Source organism: Melozone crissalis, unplaced genomic scaffold, assembly GCF_028551555.1.
Source record: "Melozone crissalis strain CALT ecotype California unplaced genomic scaffold, PUWL_Pcris_2 ptg000019l_1, whole genome shotgun sequence".
NCBI classification, from domain to species: Eukaryota; Metazoa; Chordata; class Aves; order Passeriformes; family Passerellidae; genus Melozone; species Melozone crissalis.
In genome coordinates this window covers 16,780,733-16,803,637 of record NW_026535797.1, presented here as the reverse complement: position 1 = coordinate 16,803,637, position 22,905 = coordinate 16,780,733, and the positions used below count along the sequence as shown (strand labels likewise).

General features: G+C 35.1%; 1 protein-coding gene across 2 annotated transcripts in view; it reads left to right on the top strand.

The window, feature by feature from the left end:
• HECTD2 (HECT domain E3 ubiquitin protein ligase 2) overlaps nt 1-19,277 on the top strand; it is a 32,631-nt gene extending 13,354 nt beyond the window's left edge. Inside the window, exons 8-21 of one of the 2 annotated variants that reach the window (XM_054276740.1) lie at nt 58-167; nt 1,587-1,735; nt 3,117-3,240; nt 3,996-4,092; nt 4,969-5,076; nt 6,922-7,054; nt 9,943-10,031; nt 11,060-11,218; nt 11,509-11,583; nt 12,216-12,303; nt 12,555-12,661; nt 13,839-13,954; nt 14,567-14,710; nt 16,735-19,277. In XM_054276740.1, coding sequence (XP_054132715.1) covers nt 58-167; nt 1,587-1,735; nt 3,117-3,240; nt 3,996-4,092; nt 4,969-5,076; nt 6,922-7,054; nt 9,943-10,031; nt 11,060-11,218; nt 11,509-11,583; nt 12,216-12,303; nt 12,555-12,661; nt 13,839-13,954; nt 14,567-14,710; nt 16,735-16,855 — 1,620 coding nt within the window. In that variant the 3' untranslated portion in view covers nt 16,856-19,277. Of the gene's footprint in view, nt 1-57; nt 168-1,586; nt 1,736-3,116; nt 3,241-3,995; nt 4,093-4,968; nt 5,077-6,921; nt 7,055-9,942; nt 10,032-11,059; nt 11,219-11,508; nt 11,584-12,215; nt 12,304-12,554; nt 12,662-13,838; nt 13,955-14,566; nt 14,711-16,734 lie in introns of those variants that run through there. The other variant, XM_054276741.1, reaches the window with a different exon arrangement.
• Nucleotides 19,278-22,905: the final 3,628 nt, after the last annotated feature.

The window sequence follows — 22,905 nt, the reverse complement described above, 5'->3', positions numbered from 1 at the left end:
TGACTTTTTTCCCTTTATGCAGTTTATTAACCTAACACTTTTTTTAATCTTTTTCAGAATCCTCAATTTAGTAACACTTCTACTTATGTCATCTATGCTCACTTGCTAAGACAGATAGCAGCCTTAACAGAAGCTGACCATCATTTCCTAGTGCACTGGTCTAAAAAGTAAAACAAAAAACCAAAACCCCACATTACAAATTCCATTTCTAGGATTACAATTGTTCTGTCTTTCCATTGATGTTGACTGTTTTATAAATTATATGAAAATTAATTTAATTGACTAAAGAGATTGGTTTTGTTACTTTCAAATACATGTGGACATAGTCCACTAAGTGATACTGTTTTATAGATGCAAAATGTACATAATGTATAAAAATTATTATGCTTCTGCAGAAGAGCCTTCATCGCAAAATTACTTATCAGAGTTATTTTTTGATAACATATGCAAAATAACTTGTGTGTAAATTTTATTTATATATTTACATGGTATTATTAAAACAAACATCTTTATGATCTTTGTTTAAATAAAGTTTAATCTCATGTAAATTGCAAAAGATACTGTAATGTTGCTGTAATATACAGAAACCACAACCAAACTAGTGGCCTGGCTTCCTGGTGCAATAGAGGTGGTGAGAGAGTGTGGTTAGGGCATTAGATTTGTAATTAATTGAAAGAACTCTAAGGGCACCTCACAAAAGAATTCATATGGGGGTAACAGCCCAAAGAGCAGCTCCTAAGTTTGTGTGCAGATTGCCTTCCATGTACTGACTGAGCAAAAATTCTGTTTGAGGTAAAAACAAAGTTTGGCCACATTTGCAATTTCCAGTTCTTCTAGGAAATCTTAATTAAGGATTTTCTTCTCTGCAAGGATGGTAATTCAATTTCCCTCCCCTCCTTATGTCCAGATTTGCTTAAAATTGTGGTAAAATATTACTTCATTGGAACTGCATTTACAAATGAGATTTCCACTTTTAGTTAAGGGTGCAATAGACATATCAATGTTTTTGGTCTTAAAGCATGTGTTAGAAATGGAAACCATTAAAATAGGAGAGCTCTTGTTTAGAAAAGGCTATTTTAACATGTCTACACATGTATTTGTATTGTTGTGCTATTATTGAAGTGGTGCAGTGCATAATTTAAAATATGCACATGGCACTAGCATATGAAGCATATACCACTTTTTATTTGAAAGGACCATGTATCTTAAAATTATTCAGAATTCCTCAGAATTCAGAGTGTGGAGTGAAATTGATAAGAATTTTTGTTTTGTTCACTAAAAGTCAAGACCAGATAATTATTCTATTACTCTTGGTTTTGTTTTTCCATAGACTTAAAGAGCATAGTTAGGGATGCACTGAAGAGAATTACCATGTGTCAATATTTAAAAGCATTCTTTTTCAAACTTTACATGTAGAATTTTGTTTTTATGTACAGGACAAAAGTATTTTAAAAAAATAATTTAAACAATTCAAGTTGAATTTAAAAATTTTAATGAGGGAGTTTCTTTAAAAGCATTGAAATTTGATAACAAACTCTAGTATAGACAGTGATCACATGAGAGTAAGTGCAGCATGTTTGTTTTAGGATTTCACAGAAGAGGTTCAAGCAGGTGGTGGACAGATTACTGCAATTTATTTCTTTACGGCTGTTTCCTGCAAAACCTGAAGAGTTTCCACCTATGGTGAAATGTACCTGGTGGATTCCATCAGCAACAAAAGTCCTGTCTTTATTTAGTAGGTATTTTTCTTGAACTGTGTGGGCATGTATATGTTTTTATATGTATATTTGTGTGTATATAGGATTTGTTTTATACACATGCACACACATATTGGGCGAGGATAGTTTTTACTGCTCCTCTTCTGGGGAAGACTGATAATGATGGTGGCACAGTACAAACTACAATAAAATGCTAAAATGTAGTAAGCAAGAGTCCTCTGTTGGTAAGTCATCCTACTTGTTTTCCAGTAGAGGATAATTGTTATGCAGAGTTTTCCCGTGACAGCAACTGAAGATTGTTCAAATAGAAATCCACAGAAGTAACCCATGGTTAAGGTTTCCCTTAGATTTATAAAATAAACTGTCTTAAACTTGTAGCTGCCAGAATTTCTTCTGTAACTCACCTACCCCCACAGAATATTTAGCATCTAAAGGAAGTTAGGCAATGCATGTGCCTCTTACATCCAAAATTACAGCTTAAAAAATGAATTCCTGCTCAGTTCAACATAGAGCACAGCAAATTTGACTACTGCAAATGTGAACCTTCTTAACTGCTGCCAAGTGGTGAGTAGAGTATTTACTTTCTCCATTTTAGGAGAAGAGTAAACCACCAAATAAAAATTAAAATTGGAATTAAGATGTTTTCACTGTCAACCTAAAACTTCTACTTAAAAGTCTTATGCACAGTCCTGCCTGTCCAGAGTTAGGCACCTGTATCTAACCGAAGATGTGTTTATAGTCATCTATGAAAGAGTTGCTTGTTCTTTAATTCTGGGAAAAGAGCTATTTAGTCAATCAAAATACACTACTTTGTGTCTGACTGTCCAAAATTATATTATGCTGAATTGTAAATGGAGAAAACTTATTAACTTTGACACTTTATGAATGCCATTATATAATGAGTTAGAATTCACATTTAAGCTTTCTTCCTTTTGTCAAGTACTTAATTTTTGTGCAGGTCTAGATGGTATACTGGAAAAAAAAGTAATTTTCTAGCCATAGCTGCTTGAAATTATATGGATTTCTTAAACACTTTCATTTATCAAACTGCTTTTTCATCAATTTCAGCAGAACATAGTACCGTTCATCCATAAAACCTTAATTTAGTGTGTGTCAGTAAGGAAACCAGAGTCAAAAACTGAGATTCCCTTATCATAAATGGGCTAGACTAGGGATTTACTGCTTTCTACAGCAATTAATGTGATGTTGTATAGTGTTATGTTGTAGTTATAGTTCTGTAGCTAAGACTGAGCTAAGTTCTCTAACAAAGTTATAATTTTTTTGTATTATTTTAGACTTGGCTTAAAGTTTTTGAGATCACTGGTGCTCATGATGCCAAGAAACGAGATGTGCTGAACCTAGGCATTATATTAAAAGGCTTTTATGTTTTCTTTGCAGATGCTGCAAATAGTCTGATTAGCCCTCCCATTATTTCATATACGGATTTCTATAATTCCACACTTGATCATATTGATCTTATGGAAGAATATCATAACTGGCAATGCTATGGGAATTCTCACAGGTAAGAGGAATTACTGGTTGTTTCTTGTTGAGTAGTACTTCAAAGCATTGTGTCTATGCTATGTATATTAAATGTAGTGGATGTATAGTGTCTGTATATGATATGCACGCCATTTATGTCTGTATACATCCACGTTAAATACTGTTAATTTTATTATTACAATATTATTTTATTGTAAAAACATATTATAGGTACTACTTAATTTGCTACTGCATGTTAAAGATTGTCTGAAATAAATCTCATTCTGCTTTGCAAACTAGAGAAAATGTGTAAAATATGGATGATAATAAAGTAATTTTATTAATTATTGGCATAGACTTCTGACTGTGTCTTACTACAGGCATATTTTAGCCTCCAGTACATTCATAGGCATTTTCCTTGCCTTCAGCAGTAATTGGGGAAAACTTGGAGACCATAATTTGCTCCACTAAATCAGGTATTTCAGGCTGCTCTTCTGTCTGATACCTGATATTCTACTGGAGAAGGGAAAAAACCAACTAAACAAAACAAACCACAAAAAAACCCAAATGAGAAAAGGAAAAGATAAGTATTACTAATTTCAGTTTCTAGCAGTATTTTCAAATAACAATTTGTTCTAGTGAGTCAAGTATCACTATATACAAAGTGAAAAAAACAGCAGCTATTTGCAAATTATTGTGGAGAAATTACTTACTGAATGATATTTCACTCCTATATTCTTAAAATGAAAATGGTATTCTAGAAAGAAAATATTTAATCTTCTTTTCTCTTGTTAGGTTTTCTTTCTGTCAATACCCATTTATTATTTCTATAGCAGCAAAAAAAGTTATTATTCAAAGGGACTCAGAGCAACAAATGATAAATATTGCACGGGTAAGTCCCTCAATGGTAAATGTTTATGTCTCATCCATTGGTACTTTATGAGTAATTGTTAGATTGATATTACACCTGTTGTTACAACTTCTAGTATTTTTGACTACCCTGAAAAAGAACTTTAACCATTTTACTGTGAATAGTCTACAGATGTCCATGCTGGGTTCTCTGAGTATTTTTTTCTTTTTGTGTACTTAGTGTCAGGATCCTTATAGAGGGCAGTGTTTTAGAGAATAGCTTCTAGTATTGACTTACTTTTCTTCCTCTTTTGAGAAACCAGCATAACATGCTAGCATGTTAAATTAACATGATGATTAAGGAACAAAAATTCTATGAGAATCTTGAACTGGTTTGTTTTTTATTCTATGGAGGTGTGTTGTCATGGAAGACCAAGATTCAGCTGTATCCTTTTAGGTCGTGGAAGAGGTACAGCTTCTGAGCAGCCTCTTCTGGGTGGAAAGAGGCATTGTCTGCCTCCCTAATTGTAGTTTTCGACAGATGATAAGTGATACTCTTCTCCTGAGTGTCCTGTGTGGCAGCACCACCACCTATCCACTCCTGTCTTGCAGGATATACCTTGTGAATAACTAATTAAAGCATAAGCAGTGTCCAGAATCTTATGGGTTTATTTCTAACAATTTGGGAAGTGCCACCTTCTTGTTAAACCTCCCAAGACATTAATTCAAATGTAGTATAGAAGGTATCTGCAGTAGGAAAGAAATTTCTCTTCATCTCCTGGAAGAGACTGAAGCAGTTACCGTGTCAGGGCAATGTCTTCAATACACCATACTGAGACCATTTTACAGTTAACAAGTGTGACACCTTTTTTTGAAATGAAGATACTGCATGTGTGATGTTTCTTTTTCATTCAAATAGCAAAGCCTTGTGGATAAAGTCTCTCGCAGACAGAAGCCTGACATGAATATGTTATTCCTAAATGTCAAAGTGAGGAGGACACACCTTGTTAGTGATTCACTTGATGAGGTAACAAAAACATAAAATTAAATTGTGTGTTGCTGTAGAGTAGCTATTGTTAGATTTCAATTTGATAAGTCATATTTAAATCTTTTGCACTAAGAGATTGGGAATATAACTACATAATACTAAATAAAGATAATTTAATTACTGTCAAAATTGTAGTGCTGCAGAACAGATTGGGTGAGACATTTTGAAATTCATTTCCTGTGCTCATAGTGCTCTGTAGCTAAACCCATAACAAACATACATGCTTGCACATGGTCTGTATTTGTATTTGTAATTTTTCTGTTAAAAATAGAGTGCAGAATTATCAATTTCTGTAGGACTTGATTCCATGATAGCAGCATGAATAGTATGTGACTAATCACTAATGAAGTTGTTCTGTTCTAATTCTTTGAATATTTTTATTATTTTCCTTCTCTATCCTATAAGAATAATTTTGGGCTTTCTAGTCTTAAATTCTTTTAACTAATTCCTCACATTCTTCAATGTAAGTTTTCCTTTTTTAGAAATGAAACAGATGTGTCCATTAAAGTAGACCATTCTTCAGTATCCACTGAACCTTGCTAATTAACATTATTTAGTGAAATTTAGTTCCCTCTCTTTCTCAACATTGAGATTTCTCAACATTGAGCCTGATGATACTGAAAAATAAGTCCAGGTAGTGAAAACAGCATCAAACAAATTCTGATTAATCATGTCATAAAATGTAAGTTTAAATTTTATTTTTCTATCTTAAAACTTGTCTATTTTTGGCCTTTTCTCCTAAGACAAAAGAAATATAATTGGTAATATTGCTTTCTCTCAGGCACTGTCATTTGATTAACCACACCAAAATAACCAAGAGCAAATTCAAAAGTTTTTACAGTTGAAATATTCTCCTGTTTGTTTCCAGTGTTTTCTTCTACCCATCTCAGAGATGAGTATAAATGTATTATGTTCATATTTTCAAATTTATGTGGAACGGCAGGTGGAGAGTGATGATATCTTACTTGTATTTCAAGTTTAAAAAATTTGCAAAGGAAAATCACTTCAGCTAATAAATAACTTGTTTCAAATAACACAAATACTTATAGTTATAAAATCTATGTAATATGAATTTACTTGAGCAACTAACAACATGGAGATTATTTTAGCACATGCATATTCTTGGCTGGTTTAAACGCTTTCTCTGGAGCTGGACAGTAATTAATGGTTTAAAGGAAGCTTGTATAGAGACTCAGTCTGAAAGATCACTGTTAATTGTAAAAGGCTGTCATCTAATTCTTTGCAGATTTTTTTGTACCTGCATGAAATGCTATCTCTTAGAGCAAAGCAATGAAAAGTGCTTGTTACCATTGTGTAAAAAAACAGTTCTAAAAAGCAGCTGATACTTGCTGGCAGGCATCTTACACAGAACCAAATGGTGTCCAGATATTGAAAGTGTTAGCTTACTTCCCTGTTTCTAAATATTTCCAAATTATGTCTAAGTACTTTTATAATTTGTCATTTCCTTCTGGTAGCACAGTAAAAGGTAAAAAATTATGTAGGTCTGAAATATTCCAAACAAACTCAATTCATTTTATCTAATTACCTTTTAAGCTTTTTTGTACACCACCTAATTTCTTTTCAAGCCCAGAGAGTGACACCATGTGCAAACTAGTTGATGATGTCAAGTAGTCATAATTGTCTTGCTTCTGCAGTTCAGTCATTGTTTTAATATAGTTTTGACCTATTAGTAGAAAATTATGCAAATTAATGGTTTCATCGAAGCGAGAGCAGTAGAGCAGAGGCTGAGATGTGTTCTCTATGGCTAGTGGTAGTGATAATGTTAAATGTCCTTTTCCTTCTGCCTTACCTATTTCACAATAGCTAGCAAGGAAGAAGGCAGATCTGAAAAAGAAGTTGAAAGTCACATTTGTAGGAGAAGCTGGTCTTGATATGGGTGGCCTGACAAAGGAATGGTTTCTGCTTTTGATTCGGCAGATTTTTCACCCAGATTATGGTGAGTCCTCATAATTTTTAAGTAGATTGTGAGAATTTGTTCAGATTCTGTGTAAGCACTACTCAGCAATAACAGAAAAGTCTTTGTATTATAAACACTTTTTTTTAGCACAAATCCAAAGCATAAACTTTCTAATAGCTTAGCTATTAGTTATGAAGGAAATTATCTCAGCCTAAAACAGCTCAGTGGTTTAGCAAATACTCAAGTGGAGATAAGGCCAAATGTATTGGTTTATCATTTACCATCCTTCCCTATTTCTTCACATGCTGCATTTTCTCTTTCTGCCCTCAGTTGTCTTCATATTGCTAGTTTAGGGAGGGAGCTTTTCTGGGTTTTGTCAGCAACTGTAGTTGGGTGCTGTTACTATGCTCAGTTCTGGCAAACTGCCAGCCTTGGTCTCCCATGTGTCAATGGAGATTTTTTTTGGTGCTAGTAGTTGCACTGAGAGTCCTTGCACATTGTAGTACTGTTTCTGTGACTAGGATAGGTAGAGGTTAGTTTTTACTTGAATCTTTGTTGTCATACGTTCTGTTTGTGATATCTGTGTAGTCAGTATTCTTAAAGGGGTCTGGGGTAATCTCAGAAAAGAAAGGTCCTTCAGTCAGGAGCAGAGACAGTATAGCAGGTGTGAGCCTGAATGAAAAAGCCTGGCTCTGCTGTTACCAGGACTTGTGAGCCTGTAAGGGCATTTCATGCCCAAGGGGAAAAAAAAAGTAAGGCTTTTTGATTAAACAGGAGATTGTAAGATGTGAGTGAGCAGTCATAAGCAAGCAGTTCTATCCTCTTATTTTTTAGTGATGTAGCTGGATCCCGGTGTGTTTTATTCACCACTCTAATGAGTTTTCCTCTGTGCATGGATACATTACTGATGACTTAGTGCATCAATAGTGCAAAGTGTTGCCAGGGTGGCTTTTAAATTGATTTCCAGGGACTTGAGCATAGCACCTGATTGTCATTGAGCTTGCCTGTCTTTGCCTGGAAGTGTTCATGTCCCTTAAAATCATGGTCCTTTATTGTTATTAGGACTACTTCTAAAGGTACAGAATTTTAAGTCATAAATATGTCGTCATATCTGCTGAGATAATTTACCTGTAGCCCTTTTTCCACTAAAATGAGGTCTTTGTGAAGACATGACATTGGTGATAGCAACCTTAATAGGAAACAATTTATCCTGCAGAAAGCATTCTGTAAGTTTGACAGTTTCGTTAGTAAAAAAGCTGTCAGCAGAGCTTGGTAACTGATGAGTTTGGAAACAGTCAGAGTAATTTATTTTTTCACTATTTCTGGCAGACTTCCTTACTTTAAAGTGCAAATTCTTTCATTGTTAAGACTATCAACCAAGTGTGGGAGGAGTTCAGAAATATTCTTGTCCCTTGGAAAGGGACTGTATCCTCTACTGTCTGTAATGTTTAAGATGCAAATAACATGTCAGAAGCTTGGAAGGGAAAATATCACTGTTATTACCCTTTCCAGGGTTAACTGATTCTTCAGGTTTAACTCCTGGAATTTAGAAACTCTTAATTAACTCAGCTGTGTGTTTTGCAATGCTTTCTTTATCTTGGTGTGAAGAATTAACAAATGCGATTTGAAACCTATTTTGTTCCAACCTCCTTATCATCTTTTAGCATGTGAGCTTTGCTCTGCCTTACATGCAGCTGTTCTGTTGCTTCTGGCAATGTCTAATGGCAGGGCCTGTCACGTTTTGTGATAAGTTCAGAAAGGACTTCAAAAGATAAATTGTTCAGGAGAGTGGGGGGAAAAATGTGAAGGCAGCTTTTTGCCTGTAATTTATCATAAGAACTAGATGTCCCTGAGAAAAGTTGGATTTTCATTCCTTTTTTTTAATGAAAAGGACTTTGGTTTGGTTTGGTTTGGTTTTTTTTAATTAAGTATTATTTTTCACCAAATTTGTTTTCAAACAGAGATACAGTGAGCTATTGCATACAAGATGTGCTTAGAACTAGTCAGTGCTTTGGTTTGTACAGACCTTGGCAACAATAATAAGCTTGGCCCATTCAATTCTAACAAATTCAAAAAGACCATCACATTTTATCCAGTTTACTTCTGCATTAGAGCACCCTTATGTGGAGTATGTCTTACTTCTCTGAGCAATACTTCCTAGGCATTTTAGAGCTAACAGATAACAATCTGCTTTCATTATGTAGGTTTTTACTTTCTGTCACTCTTTAAAACAGAATGTTCTGTATCTGATGCAAATAGCAGTCAAATTCATCTATACTCATGATTTCAGCAGGATCTAGCTTGTCATTTAGACCCATGAGTGGCTTTTTTAGGGTACGTGTGGTTTGGGGCTTTTTTAACTTTTCTGGTATAATTTTTTGACAGAAAATATGAAACATATCCCTTTGCTGGTAGTGTGTGTATAACATAAACCATTTACAGTTTTCTATTCTAAGAAGGTAAACTTATGGTATTTGTATCATGGGATTCATGCCAGCATTTTTTGGATTGTCATCTGCTATTGACCTAGAAAGAGAGGAGGAAGTGAGTTTACATTGCAGGAAGAAAATTTTTAGTTAGACAGTTAATATTTATGGCAGTACCGATGCTGGAGTGCAATGAAGAAACAGATTGCATAGGGAAAATGTAAAATATCCACAGCTGGAGGCCCTGGAGGACCTGTTGCACCAGTACCAAGCAGGGCTGGTGGGCTTGAGCCTGCTTGAGGCTTGGCACTGCCCTTGGTGCTCCTTCCCAAGCACCAGCCTGCAGGCTCCTGCCGTGGGTGGGAACAGGGTCCTGAGAGCAAGCGTGGGACATGGGCGCCCCAGGAGCATTCCAGGGGTGCCTGGGTAAGAAAGAGGAGGCTTTGTACGAGTTCTTACAAAGCTCAGTGCCTTTTTAAGGGTCATGTTGCCATTCTGCAGGCATGTTCACCTACCACAAGGACTCGCAGTGCCATTGGTTCAGCAGCTTTAAGTGTGACAATTACTCAGAATTCCGGCTGGTTGGAGCTGTATCCTTTTATGTCTGCTAGAATGTTCCGAACGACATTCTGGGAATGGTGTGGGGGTGAAATAAGGCACTGGATCAAGCTCCTTCAAAGGTTGTGTGTACATCTATGTTCCATTTTAAATGTATTTTTTTCAATATTATTCAAGCAAGTCAACTAGAAATAGGAAGAAAATGGTGATGTGTGGGTGCATGGTACATTTTACAGTCAGAAAATGCTAAGTCAATATTAAACATGCAACTTTTTTGTTTATAAGTTGTAATTTTAAGCCTTGGAGTTTCTTTCAGTAAACATCAATGTGTCTGTGTCCATTAATAGTTCATGCAAGTCCCCATTGAGCAGTATGTGGCTTTTTGCCTTTTTTATTACAAAATGGAAGCCACATGCTATTTTGAGCACTAGTTTATTTTCTAGGTTTTCTGTTGTGCTTATAAATGAAGACCTCAGTCAAACAATTTAAGAGAGTATATGCTCATAACTCCACTGAAATTATCTAATAGTGTCCATTAACTGATTGCAGTTGGATCAGATGGTGGTTGTAGGTCTTTTCTAACAGATCTATTCTATTCTTGTGAGAAACTGAATTGGGACCGTTTCAAATTGGTTTCATGGGACTAAAATATGCTAATGGATGAGCTGTAGTACCAGTGCAGGTATGTCTTAATGCTTTAAATCTAAAAGCATTTTAAATTTAAAAGAAACATTGCTTTATTGATCTCTCACTAGAAAATACATATTTATCTTTCTATTTTTCCTAACAATGCTTTGGAAAATTTATTGTAGAAATGCTTGTATAGAAGCATTTCTATATGCACGATTCTCAAGCATTCTGTCAATGTGCATCATTTGACCATGCTAACCACTGCTTAATTGTAATGAAAAACTGTATTTAAAATTGTCAGCCCAGAAACAATGAAATAATTCACATTCCCTCTGTTTGTTGAGCATGAATCTTAAAATATTTTTTCCAAGCTGCAAAAATACTATAATATGGATGTGTCAGATTTGCCCTTAACTTTTGACATATATAGCTTATGGGACTTGCTGTATATAACAGTATCACCTTGGATATTCGTTTCCCACCTTGCTGTTACAAGAAATTGTTGAGTCCTCCCATTGTTCCCTGTGATCATAATGCACTTGTAGGCATCTGTGGCGTCACATTAGATGACCTGTTTCAGATTATGCCTGTAAGTATTACATTTTCTAAGAGGCAAAATTACTGATATAAAACCTGATTTATTCATATTTAATGCTAGAGTTATGAACTGTTTGAAAACAGCTTTTTTTCAGCACAGGCTGATAACGTTGTCCTCTGATGGAAACAGAAAATCTCTGTGTTTTCTCGCATAGCATGCATTTTAAAAATACAGCTTTTTCCAAGATGCTTTCTGTGTAAAACAATGCTTCTGGCATATCCTCGCAAAGTACATCACTTAATTTTGTAGATTTACTGAAAAGTTTTTTACTCATATTGTAGGAATTGGCGCATGGACTAAGTGAACTTCTATCCTATGAAGGCAATGTTGAAGAGGATTTCTACTCAACCTTTCAGGTCATTAAATGCACAGTTCTAAGTGGCAGGTGATCCCACTGCTCCCCACCAGGGTCGCTTGGCCAGCTGCTGGTGCATTTCCAGCTCTTTGCTTTTCTGTCTAACCCAGAAGATAGTCAAGGTTTACTTGGTTTTTGTATTCACTTTGTCCAAGAAATCTCACTTTAGCAATAGCCTGTTCAGGTTTTTAGTTTTGCCTGACCTGTGTGTTGTAACTGCTATTTCAGTCAGGAAAGTCTTTTTCAGTTACTCATTGTTTCAGAACACTCATACAAGTTAATGAAATTTCATATTGGTGGTACTTAGTTCCTAGGTGAGCTACAGCAGAGCAAATACCTTCTTAATTGCATTTGCTGCTCCCGAGCTATTCTTTTGTATGAAAAGCTCTATGGCTTCAGAGCCTGCAGGTCAGTTTGACATGCCACTATGTAACAGGGTCAATTTTTGTTCTTGGAATACTAATTTTCTGAGCAATTTGTTGAAAATTGTAGTATTTTACTTGTAAAAACCTCACAACCCTCAGAATTACAGCATGTGCTGAAGAAAGGAAGGGAATACATGACATAATCTTTGCATCTGTAAGTATATTAATTTATTTTCCAGTGCTCACCTTGACTCCTCTTTTTCTGTAGGTTTTTCAGGAAGAATTTGGTGTCATAAAATCTTACAACTTAAAGCCAAATGGAGATAAAATTCCAGTCACAAATAGGAATAGGAAAGGTAATTTGACATGTATTAACCACACATACTTTGCAGATTTAAGTTTGTCCTTTTTCTCCTTTCTATAAACCTATGCTTTCGTAAACAGAGTGTGAAAATGAAATGGCTGTAGTTCTTTCTGGTATGCCTACCAATTTAATGGTATCTAAAACTAAATGCTTTTGGTTTTCATATTCACTACAATTTTAGAGGGCAGAACAAGTTACTGATTAAAATTATTATAATGTAACAAAATAATTTTTTTTTTTTAGAATATGTGCAGCTCTATGTTGATTTTCTTCTCAATAGATCGATCTACAAACAATTTGCAGCTTTCTATTATGGATTTCATAGTGTCTGTGCTTCATATGCATTACTGGTAAGAATAAGTGAAAGATAACTCTTCACTTCTATTTCAAGTATTTGACAATGAGTTATCTAAATTAAATTGCAGTGGATGATTTTAAGATTTGTAAAGAATCTTGATTGATCGATAGACTTGATTAATCCAACATAAGTAGAAGAAATTAATCAGAAATTAATCAACTGTTTTCTGTAGTGTTTCATTGAAAAGCCATAAATAAAGCTCCAGAAGACAGGTTTATCACTATGTATTCACAGACACATCACAGGCTCTCCAGTGAACATTTACAAGGTTTCTATGTATTCCCCAGATTTAGGAACTGCAGAACAACTGTGTCTGAGTGCTCCTGATGGACTCCTCTGAAAACATATATTGCTTTTTGCAGGAAGAGCACTCAGTGAGGTTGAGATTAAACATTCTTCTATTTTCAGTCCTGTTTGGCTGTTGGAATGGCTTTTTTAAATTTACAATGTCCCTTCTGCGCTGAGAAAGAAGAGAAAGTTTCAATTTGTCGGGGATTTTCTAAATTCCAGTGAAATTGGTGAGCTGTGACACCTTGCAGCAAAGTGAGGTGTGCCCAACCACAGGGAAGGTTCTGGAAGGACAATGAGAATCCATTGAAATGCCATGGCATACTTCCACACAATGTGATGATGTTGGAGTAAATGAATAAGTGGGTTCTGCAGGTGTAAGTTTAGTGGATATGAAACATGGCTTATTGTTAAAGTACTTGCTTTGCACAGCAGTGTGTACAAGTGAGAGTCAAGTTCTGTCAGCCTCTGCTGCTCAGCTACCCATGCTGGGACTGGCAGTGCAAATGAAATGGAAGTTGAAATCAGAATTGACATCAATACCCTCTCTCAGATTTCCATATGTACAAACTTCCTGACTCATTTGTAGTGTGATCACATCATAGGCAAGTCAGTGTAATAAATGTAAGAATGATGAAGAAATGAAGAACATAATATGCTGAAATATTGTGTTATCCTGTAATTACCTTTCTGCTATGTATGTCAGTAAGAGATTCTTCAAAGTGCTGAGCAATTAATTTTTCTATAATCAGTATGTATCAAAGTTAGAGACTTATGTTGAACGATATTCTGTTAATTTTTCTGTAATGACAAAATAAAAAATAAATCTAATAGCATAATTTCTCATCTTTAAAAAATATTTTGTCCTTGATTTTTGGCAGCTACTTCGTCCAGAGGAGGTTGAAATTCTCGTCTGTGGCAGTCCTGAACTGGACATGTCTGCTTTACAGAGGAGTACCCAATATGAGGGCTACCAAAAAACTGATCTGACTATACGGTAGGCCTGGGGTTTTATTCTAATTACTGAGTTTAAAATATCATGGAATGTCAGTCTTCCAGCAGTAATCTCTTCAAGGATAACCTGAGAATGACTGAAGTTTTAGAAACCTATTTCTAAATAAGATAAAGACACTACTAAATTGTCATAAGTAGGAAGAATTAGCACCTTAATAGTATGTGTTTACTGAATGTCCTTGAAAGATTATGACCACATTGAAGTGGAATAGTTTGAAAAGAAAAGCCCCAAATCCTGCATGTGAAATGTCCGTATTTTCATTATCCAGTCTTCCAAAAATACTTTTTTTACTCAATTCTCTTTGATACTAAGGACATTTATATTAGTGAGTAGAAGGCATTTTTATTTGTATAGATAAGTGGGTTGGGGCATCATGTGGCAAGAGATCATTCAGAAATTAATAGAATATTGTACTTGTCAATTCCTTGTGAATTTACCCTTGTATACTGGAGTACTGCTGATATCCTATAGATTATATTAATTAAACTCTCAGTAAGTGATATTCACCATGTAGTACTTGTAGTTTTATTATCGTCTTCATACTACTTTTTTATGATATTGCATCTTTTTTTTCTCCCTCTGCCCTGAGCATAGATACTTCTGGGATGTAGTACTTGGATTTTCTCTGGATCTTCAAAAGAAGCTGCTACATTTTGCTACAGGAAGTGATAGAGTACCTGTGGGAGGAATGGCTGATCTGAATTTCAAGATTTCGAGGAGTGAAACATCCACTAATTGGTAAGTAATGTTTTGGATTTTTAAAACTTTTTTCATTATTTTTTTTCGCAAGAGCCCTTATTGCTCTTGAATGTCTTTTTACAGAAGAGCAAATGATTGTGCAAGGAAGAAACTGCAAGAACTCCTTTAATTTGTCTTCAGAATGTTATACCCATTAATTGATTGCATGAATTTTAAAAAGAAGGAAATTGTTTTTCCAGTCAGTGTTTACATTTGAGACTGGTAATTATTTATAGGGATTATTTACATGTTTTCAATTCAAATAAGTTATTTATTTCTATCATTCCTAACATGACAGCTGATCTAATGAAAATACACCTTGAACTACCATGAATTTTTCTGATTTTTTTGAGTTAGATGGCATTATTTATAGCAAGCCAGTTAGTATTTTTTTAATTTTTAAGACTGGGGAAAGCCAGTTTAAATAATTTGAAAGCCTAATAGAAAAACTTGCTGCTCTGAAGCTCTCTGTGAAGCAATAATTACTGGCCTTACCTAGATTTCTCAAACACTTAGAGTAGTCAAAATATTTAAATGGAACTATATTTTTCAAAGTCTGAATTTTGCTGGGTTTTCTGTGAAGAGCTGATCTAAAGACATAAACATAATAAATTTTGAGGTTGTTTTAAATTTAATTTATCTCATTACTGTGATATTTCTAATGCTTTTCTCAATGAGGTAATAACTGGTTCCAGTAACATTTAAAGGAACATGAAGATCAGATGAGAAATGAAGATAAATCAGTCAACATTGAATCACTCTTTATGTACCTTCTTTAAATTTTTCTCTTTCTTAAAAATGAGAAAATGAGTTTCGAATAAGTGTGGAATTTAAACTGCTGTAGGTCCATGTTTTGCAAGATAATTGTTACTGTCTGACTGCCTGCACAGGGATAAATGTAGACACCATCATCACATTGCTCACACCATGGGATCAAAGAATGTAACAGTAATAAAAAATGGCAATTTTAATAAAAGCTTCTCAACTTTCCAAATTCTGAAGCGATGACTCCAGTCCAATTAACAGATCTTCACTGATCATTTAAAGGGCAGGGAGGGGAAAGGTAACTTGGATTTCCAGATCTGGGGGTTCCATCCCCTTTTGAGCATGTTTGCCAATGATCCAAGGCCAAGTTGGTGCCATTCAAAAGACTGAGGGATGAAATTAAGAGATACCTAGAGGGCTTTTGAGTCACAAAATATGTGTGTCCAACTGTAATACATTTTTAGTGTGTTTTCCAAATGGCGAGTTGAGCTGCAGCTCATTGCCTTTCTCTCCTGTCTCCCCTCCAAGTTATCAGCTGTAGGACAAGTATATATCCTCAGGTGTCCTTCATGTCACTTGACAATTTAAGTGGCAAGAAGTTCCTGTAGCTTTTTATTACCTGTGGCTCATCAAGTTAATCCGTTCTAGTGAGAAACAAAGTTTCCAGTGTTTCAGTCAGGCATTCCTTAGCCATATCTGCAGTACATTTATTCAAGCTCTCTCTCAGAAGAAACTTGGAAGTGTTGGTATAGCTGAGACCAGAATCTGTGAACTGTTGTTTTTCCAGCATTTCAGTCAGTTCCTCAGAGCTCCCCACTGAGGTCTGTAAGGACCTGTTTTACCAGGCTGAACCCTGAGTTCTGTATCCTTACAGACACAGAACTGTGCTGCTGTACCTACTGCAGGGCCCACCTTCCTTTTCCGTGGTGTGGATTCTTACTATACCCAGATTCTGTGTTTAGAGAAGTTGTGTGGTACCTGGAGTTTCCAGAATCTGGAAGGAGATGTTTCCAACTTGAAAAAAAAAATAGAGGGAGGAGGGAATTGCAGGCAAACAAACTCATCTGAAGTACTTTTGACCAGCAGTGGTGTTACTTGCGTTCAACAGAACTTGAACCAACATTGGGATAAATGTTCCTTTTATAGGATTTCTTATTTAAGAAATGTTTAACTGAAAATGTGTAGGCAATTGGCAGTGTTCTGGTTCTATGGCATTATTCTTAAATGTGTTTTGCTGGGTGTTTTTTAAATTATTTTAGGTTACCTGTGGCACATACCTGCTTCAACCAGCTTTGTCTCCCTCCTTACAAGAACAAGAAGGAACTGAGGCAAAAGTTAATAATTGGAATTTCAAATGCAGAGGGGTTTGGTCTGGAATAAGATAAAATACTCCAAGAACAGCATTTTTATGTAGCATTCACTCTCTTCTGATTGTGCCTTTAAGCTTTTCATTGTTATGTCTCTTGATACTGTGCCAGTTTTATCGCATTTAGATAATTTTTTTAAATTAAATATGAAGTGTATGTTTTTTCCCTGAATGGCAATACATTTGCTGCTTGCTTTGTCACGGAAGTAGCTTTCTTTGTACAAAAAGCTCATCTGTTTGATAAACAAAACCCAACTAAGACAATTCCCAAGTGTTAGGTTTTTCTTAATAGCACTTTATTTTTAATCATAATTCCTTTACATCAAGGTATCCCACTGGGAGAAAATATACAGAATATTTCTCTATTGGTTAATCCCAGTGGCAGAAAAAAACATAACATCAGCATGTAGCCTTTTTTTTTTTTTTTTCACAAAGGCAAATAGGAATTTTAGTCTTTATAAAATGTATGTTGTTTTATTATTCTGGTTTTCCTGCTTTGTGAAACCAGCTGTCTAAGAAGTATGTAAATAACTGCCTGTGAAGAAATAGGGTTTTGATAGTGCCATTTACTGCTAAAAATTATTTTTATGAATAAGAGGTTTTAGATGTTGTATATTCAGCTTTTACACTTGACTGTACAAGAGTGTTAAAAGGTATTTTTTCAGCTTGAGGGGATTCAAGTTCAAGTTACAAGTATTAAGGAATTTGTATGTCCATTCTTAACAGCAAACTAGCCAGATCTACTGTAGCATTATAGTAAACAAAACTAAATATTTGAAATAAATAAAAAAATTTCTGGTGAAATGCTTTAGGAAGAGAATTATATCCACAACTGGTGGAAAACTGATATAGTGTACTATGGTATCATTTTTTTGCAGCAACTTTGTTGAAAGTCTTAAATAAGCTGTGACAAAAGTGAACACAATAACATTTCTGAAGAATGTCGAAACTTTCATTAACTTTGAGACCAGCATTTAAAAATGTTTTGTGTTTTTCACTGCACAAACTTTGTGAAAAGAATTCTTGGTATGTCTGCTCTGAATTAGTAAATTAGCAGCTCAGCTAGGGAAGAAATGGTTCTAAAATACTGAAATAATTGTAAGTCTGGGTTTTATTCATTAAATGGAAAGACTTTGTCAGCATGCAGTATAGTTTTAAATTTGAACAGCTACTGTGTGTTCTGTAGATTTTTCTTTCAGCTGAATAAGGCCCAGATCATTTGAGACACTTTGGCATCTAATTTGTCAGCTTTCCCCATTCACTTCTGCTGGGGCATGGATGCATATCTATCTTGTAGTGTCTGTATTCAAATACTATATTAGTCTTCTTTCTTTCTCTGTATTATTTACATACAATCAACAGATTTATGAAGGATTAACAATTTAATCTGTCTAATTCATGCTTTCAAAGCTGTTCTGGATATTCTTCAATAGCTAAGTGTAAATTTTATTTTTTTATTTCTCCTAAAAAAGTTACTGATGATTTTACTGTTTTATTAAGGCAGAGATAAATATTAGGATATTTTAGAATATTTGACACTGTATTCGTAGTGCTGTCATTGAAACCAGTAATAAAATTTCCATTGGCTTTAACCTGGAACTGTGCTAGGTTAGCATGAAGCGTGCTAAAAGCAGCACTGAAAAATTCTGCATTTTTTCATTGTATCTCCCAAATGGAGAATTTAAAATTAATTTTAACTTGAAGGATTTCAGATGTTGAGAAATAAATTAAACTTTCACTGTTGCACTGAATGAACTAGATAGCTGCAAGCAATGTTAAATTTCTAACACCTGAATGTGGATGTAAGTAGGAAGCCTGGAAACAAGGAGCTACAGCCTTTCCTCTCTTTGTAGAATTGGATTCATCAAAGGTTGGCTTATGAATAAATAGCTATACAGTTTATCTGAAAACATGGCAAGTTAGCCAAAATATTTTTTTAAGGCTTAAACCTGCTTTTAATAACTGTTTATCTACTATTGTTAAAATAAGAGCTTTATCTTTTCTCCTTTTCACTGAATTGCACTTTGCCTTCTGTTCAGTTTTATTTATTGAAGCTTTTTTTGAGATAATGTGTAATATTACCTCAGAATTCTAAAAATGCTATTGTATTTGCATCAGTTTTTAAATCAGATTGTCATTCAAAGAAATTTTATATATTTCCTGATGTTGATAAATTAAATAGTAAATTTTGTATTTGTTAAATGAAAGCATTACACTGTATTTATGAAAGAAGCCTCTGATAATTTAAAAAAAATTATTCAATGGTGTTTTGTTGTTCTTGTGTCTTGCCCTGTAACCCAGCAAATCTTTTTTATCTCCATCATTGTTTTGTACTGTACAAAAGAAATCTTGTTTGTATAAACTTGTTCACTACTAAGTATCTATTTTTATGTATCAAAATTGTCCAGTCATTAAATCAAGTATTTCAAATGCTGACCTCACTTGTGTAATTTCAGATTTCCAAAATTGGTCATAATGGGTATAAAATTATGATCAACCTCTCTGGTTTTGGTTTATTTTTCTTTTGAGAAGTTTTTTTTACCGTAACAGTTCTGCTAAAACATTGCATAGCTCACTGAGAAGAAACTAAGTTCCAACAACCAGACATACATCAAAACTTAAATTTCGTATTTACAGTCAAAATTACAGGTGTTCTGGGGCCTCCCAGTAATAATGCTGTAAAATAGGATGGATCTTCAGCATGGATCCAGCTGGGGTTGTTCCAAGAGGAGAAGGGAAGGCTTTGGGGACGTGCAGTTGCAGCCTTCCAGTACCTGAAGAGGGCTCACAAAAAGGAGGGAGAGGGACTTTTTATATGGGGAGATAGCAGCAGGACAAGGAGAAATGGTTTTAAACTGAAAGAGGGCAGGTTTAGGTGAGATGTTAGAAAGAAGTTCTTTATTCAGAGGATGGTGAGGCACTGGAACAGGTTGTCCAGGGAAGTTGTAGATGCCCCATCTCTGGAAGTATCCAAGGCCAGGCTGAATGGAGCCCTGAGGAACCTGATCTGGTGGATGGCTGGGAGGGTTGGAACTATGTCATCTCTAAGGCCCCTTCCTACCCAAAGCATTCTATAATTCTGTGATTCTAACTTAATTTTCCTTTTCTTTTTAACTACCTCAGTTGCAAGATGACTTGGAGGTGCAAAGCCACAAGCTGTTGTATGTTTTTCTGCCTAATTTGAACACAAGTCAGGATGGACAGGTAACAAGAACGTGGTGCTTTCTCACAGACACAGGTCCTGGTCACAGAACTGTTACCTTTGTACCACTCAAGTTACCTACAGATGGCAGCAAAGATGAAGATTGAAACAATTTAATTAGAGGTCAGACTTTCCTCTTAGCTAACAATAGATATTATAAATGCACATAATGAAGAAAAACATAGTGTCTTAAAAATTTATGTCACAATTAATAGCAAATTTGCAAAGTCAACAAATATAAATTGACTTATGGCAAACAAATATGGAGAAAGGAGAAGCAGCTTCTTTTGTCTAGTGCTGAGTTTTCAAAGTGTCCTCTCTTTTCATTAGGAGTTCCTAATGTGGTTTGGGACCAATAAAAGACTCTGCCAAAACCTCAGACAGGAGATTGGTTATACCTGATCTCTGACCAGCCAATAGCCTCAAGACTGATATTTGGAAAGAGGTTAGAACACCTGGCTTGCCTTATCTTGTTTCAGCTAGGGATCAGAAGGCTGGCGCTGTGGCTTAAAATTGAAATGCTGTATTTCCTTTCAATTTTTTGGCCAAAAGTGGTGAGATTCCTTCTCTCTAGTAGCAGTTGGTGTTGGTACTGGTTGACTTGCTCCAGAAGCAAATGTCCTACCCATTGTTGATCTTCATAGCTTCAGAACTCCTTCTTGAAAAAACAAAAATATCTGAAAGGTCCCTCAAAGCCTCTGGTTTCATTTCCTGACTGTCAGATAATAATTTTTTTTTTTTCTTCTAGAGCCCCTGGTTTTCTTCCAATGAATTTGTTTGGGTCAAGTAATTTTTGAGTCTTTTTTGGGAGAATTTTTTTGCAGTTTTGGTTTGGGTTTTGGGGGTTTTGGGGATTTTTGGTTTGCTTTTTGTCGTTGTTTTTTGGGGGGGGTTGTTGGTTTTGTTGTTGTTGTTTGGTTGGTTTGGTTTTTTGGGTTTTGTTGGGGTTTTTTTGGTTGATTGGTTGGGGTTTTTTGAGGGTCTGTACTGGGCAATGTGTAGTTGGAGTTCCTTGTACTTTTAAAAATTCATGTGTATAAGAAAATAATGAGGTGGCCTGGACTGCCACAGCTGTTTCTCTTGTGTTAGAAATGTTCTAATTAATAGTGAAATAGGTTTTGTTGTTAAATTAATGAGCAAAAATGGCCCCCAGTGATCTGCACCTTTCAAATTGTTAATTAAATTTTTACTGAATTCTTTGAACCCCAATGCCTTTATGTAAAACACAACAGATCAAGGAAGATGGAGAGATTTTTTTTCTGATGATCTGGTGAAGCAGTTGCTCATTAAACTCTGGAAAGGTGGGAGAGGTTCAGATAAGTTGAGCAAAGTAAGTTCAGTTCTGGACTCTTCTGCAGTACTAGAGTTAATAATAGAGTTAAGTAATACCTATATGCATAATGAAAGGATATATCAATGAATGTCTTGTGTGTTTTGTGTTCTACTACAGCAAGGCTTCATTTACTATTTTTCTTTTTGGCATCAATTTAATGATTTGGTACTTGTAGTGAGTGAGACTTTTACTTTTTGATGCAGTATTTTCTTCCCATGATAGTCATTCTCGATTCTGTAGATACATGATGTTCAGGTTTAATTTAAGAACTTCTTGTTTATTTGCTGCTTTAACTCTCTAGCATGATTTCTATTAACCAGGAGAGATGAATCTGTTCTCAGAGAGTTGTTAGTTATCTTCTCACCAGGATCTCTGGCTGTTGCCATACTATGGATAATAACAATCCAGCCTCCACTGGCATTGCCAGAACAGAACTATTTGTAGCTACATTATGTAATTCAAACATCTTGTCAAGGGCTGAGTTTACTCAGTGTACATTCAATCTCTGCTCTAGCAGAGAGCTAGAACATGAATTTCTTTTGCTAGTTGTTTTGTGTCAGTAGCAATACTGTGAAAGTCAAGAACTGTGTTTTGTCCTCTGGAAAAATCAATCCAGCTGGATATAAAGTAGGTAGAGCGCAGTCATTTTTGAAAGCCATGGGGTTTAAACTCAAACATGTAGATCTTGGTTTTGGTTGTCTTCTGGTGAATTTATGAACCTCACATTCTTGGTTTCCAAAGACTTTATACTGCCTGGGGCTTTTAATAGTTGGCCTCGATTAGTGGTAATGTGCCAGACTGAGCAGAGAAGGCACTTAATTTTGTCATCTTGCTCAACTGCTCTAAAGAGGAATCTTTTCCCAGCTCTTTCTGGATTCCAAGATGGAAAGTATCTTGCTCAGATACTTGAACACTATGACAAGACATTTTTTGTATATTAAATGCATATTAATTCTTTTTCCTTTATTAATAGAAAATTTATTTAACCATAGCAGATAAATGTGGCCTGTGTAAAATAGAGATGAGCACAGTAGCAGAATAGAAGAAATTTACTTCCTTAGCATTTTGATGGAATTGCTTTTTAGTTGGAGAAATCTAATTTTATTTCCTTAGCTGATGAGGCTAAATTTTTCTCGGGTAGAATATCTTAGAGTGCTTAAGAGCTGAAAATATTTTCTTTAATTCAATAACTGTGTTAGATAAAGCTAAAATTTGGATAAAGTACACATTTTCCTACATGTACCTCTCTGTATTGCTTATTGCATTGTCTGATTGTACTGATATTAATGAAGTGTTCATCATTTTTCTTTTGAAATTCCAACATTTCTGGCAATTTTTTTTGTGAAAGAAAAGCTTTCCCAAACATTGAAGGCAGTCAGTATTCATTCAAACTGAAAGTTTTGAAGTGAAAACAGACATTTGTTCCTGTTGCATATAAACAAGCTCATTGCATTTTGGTTTGGGTGGTTTTGCTTTAGGATCCAGAATCTATTCATTATCATATTTCTGCACATTGGTTGAAATGCATT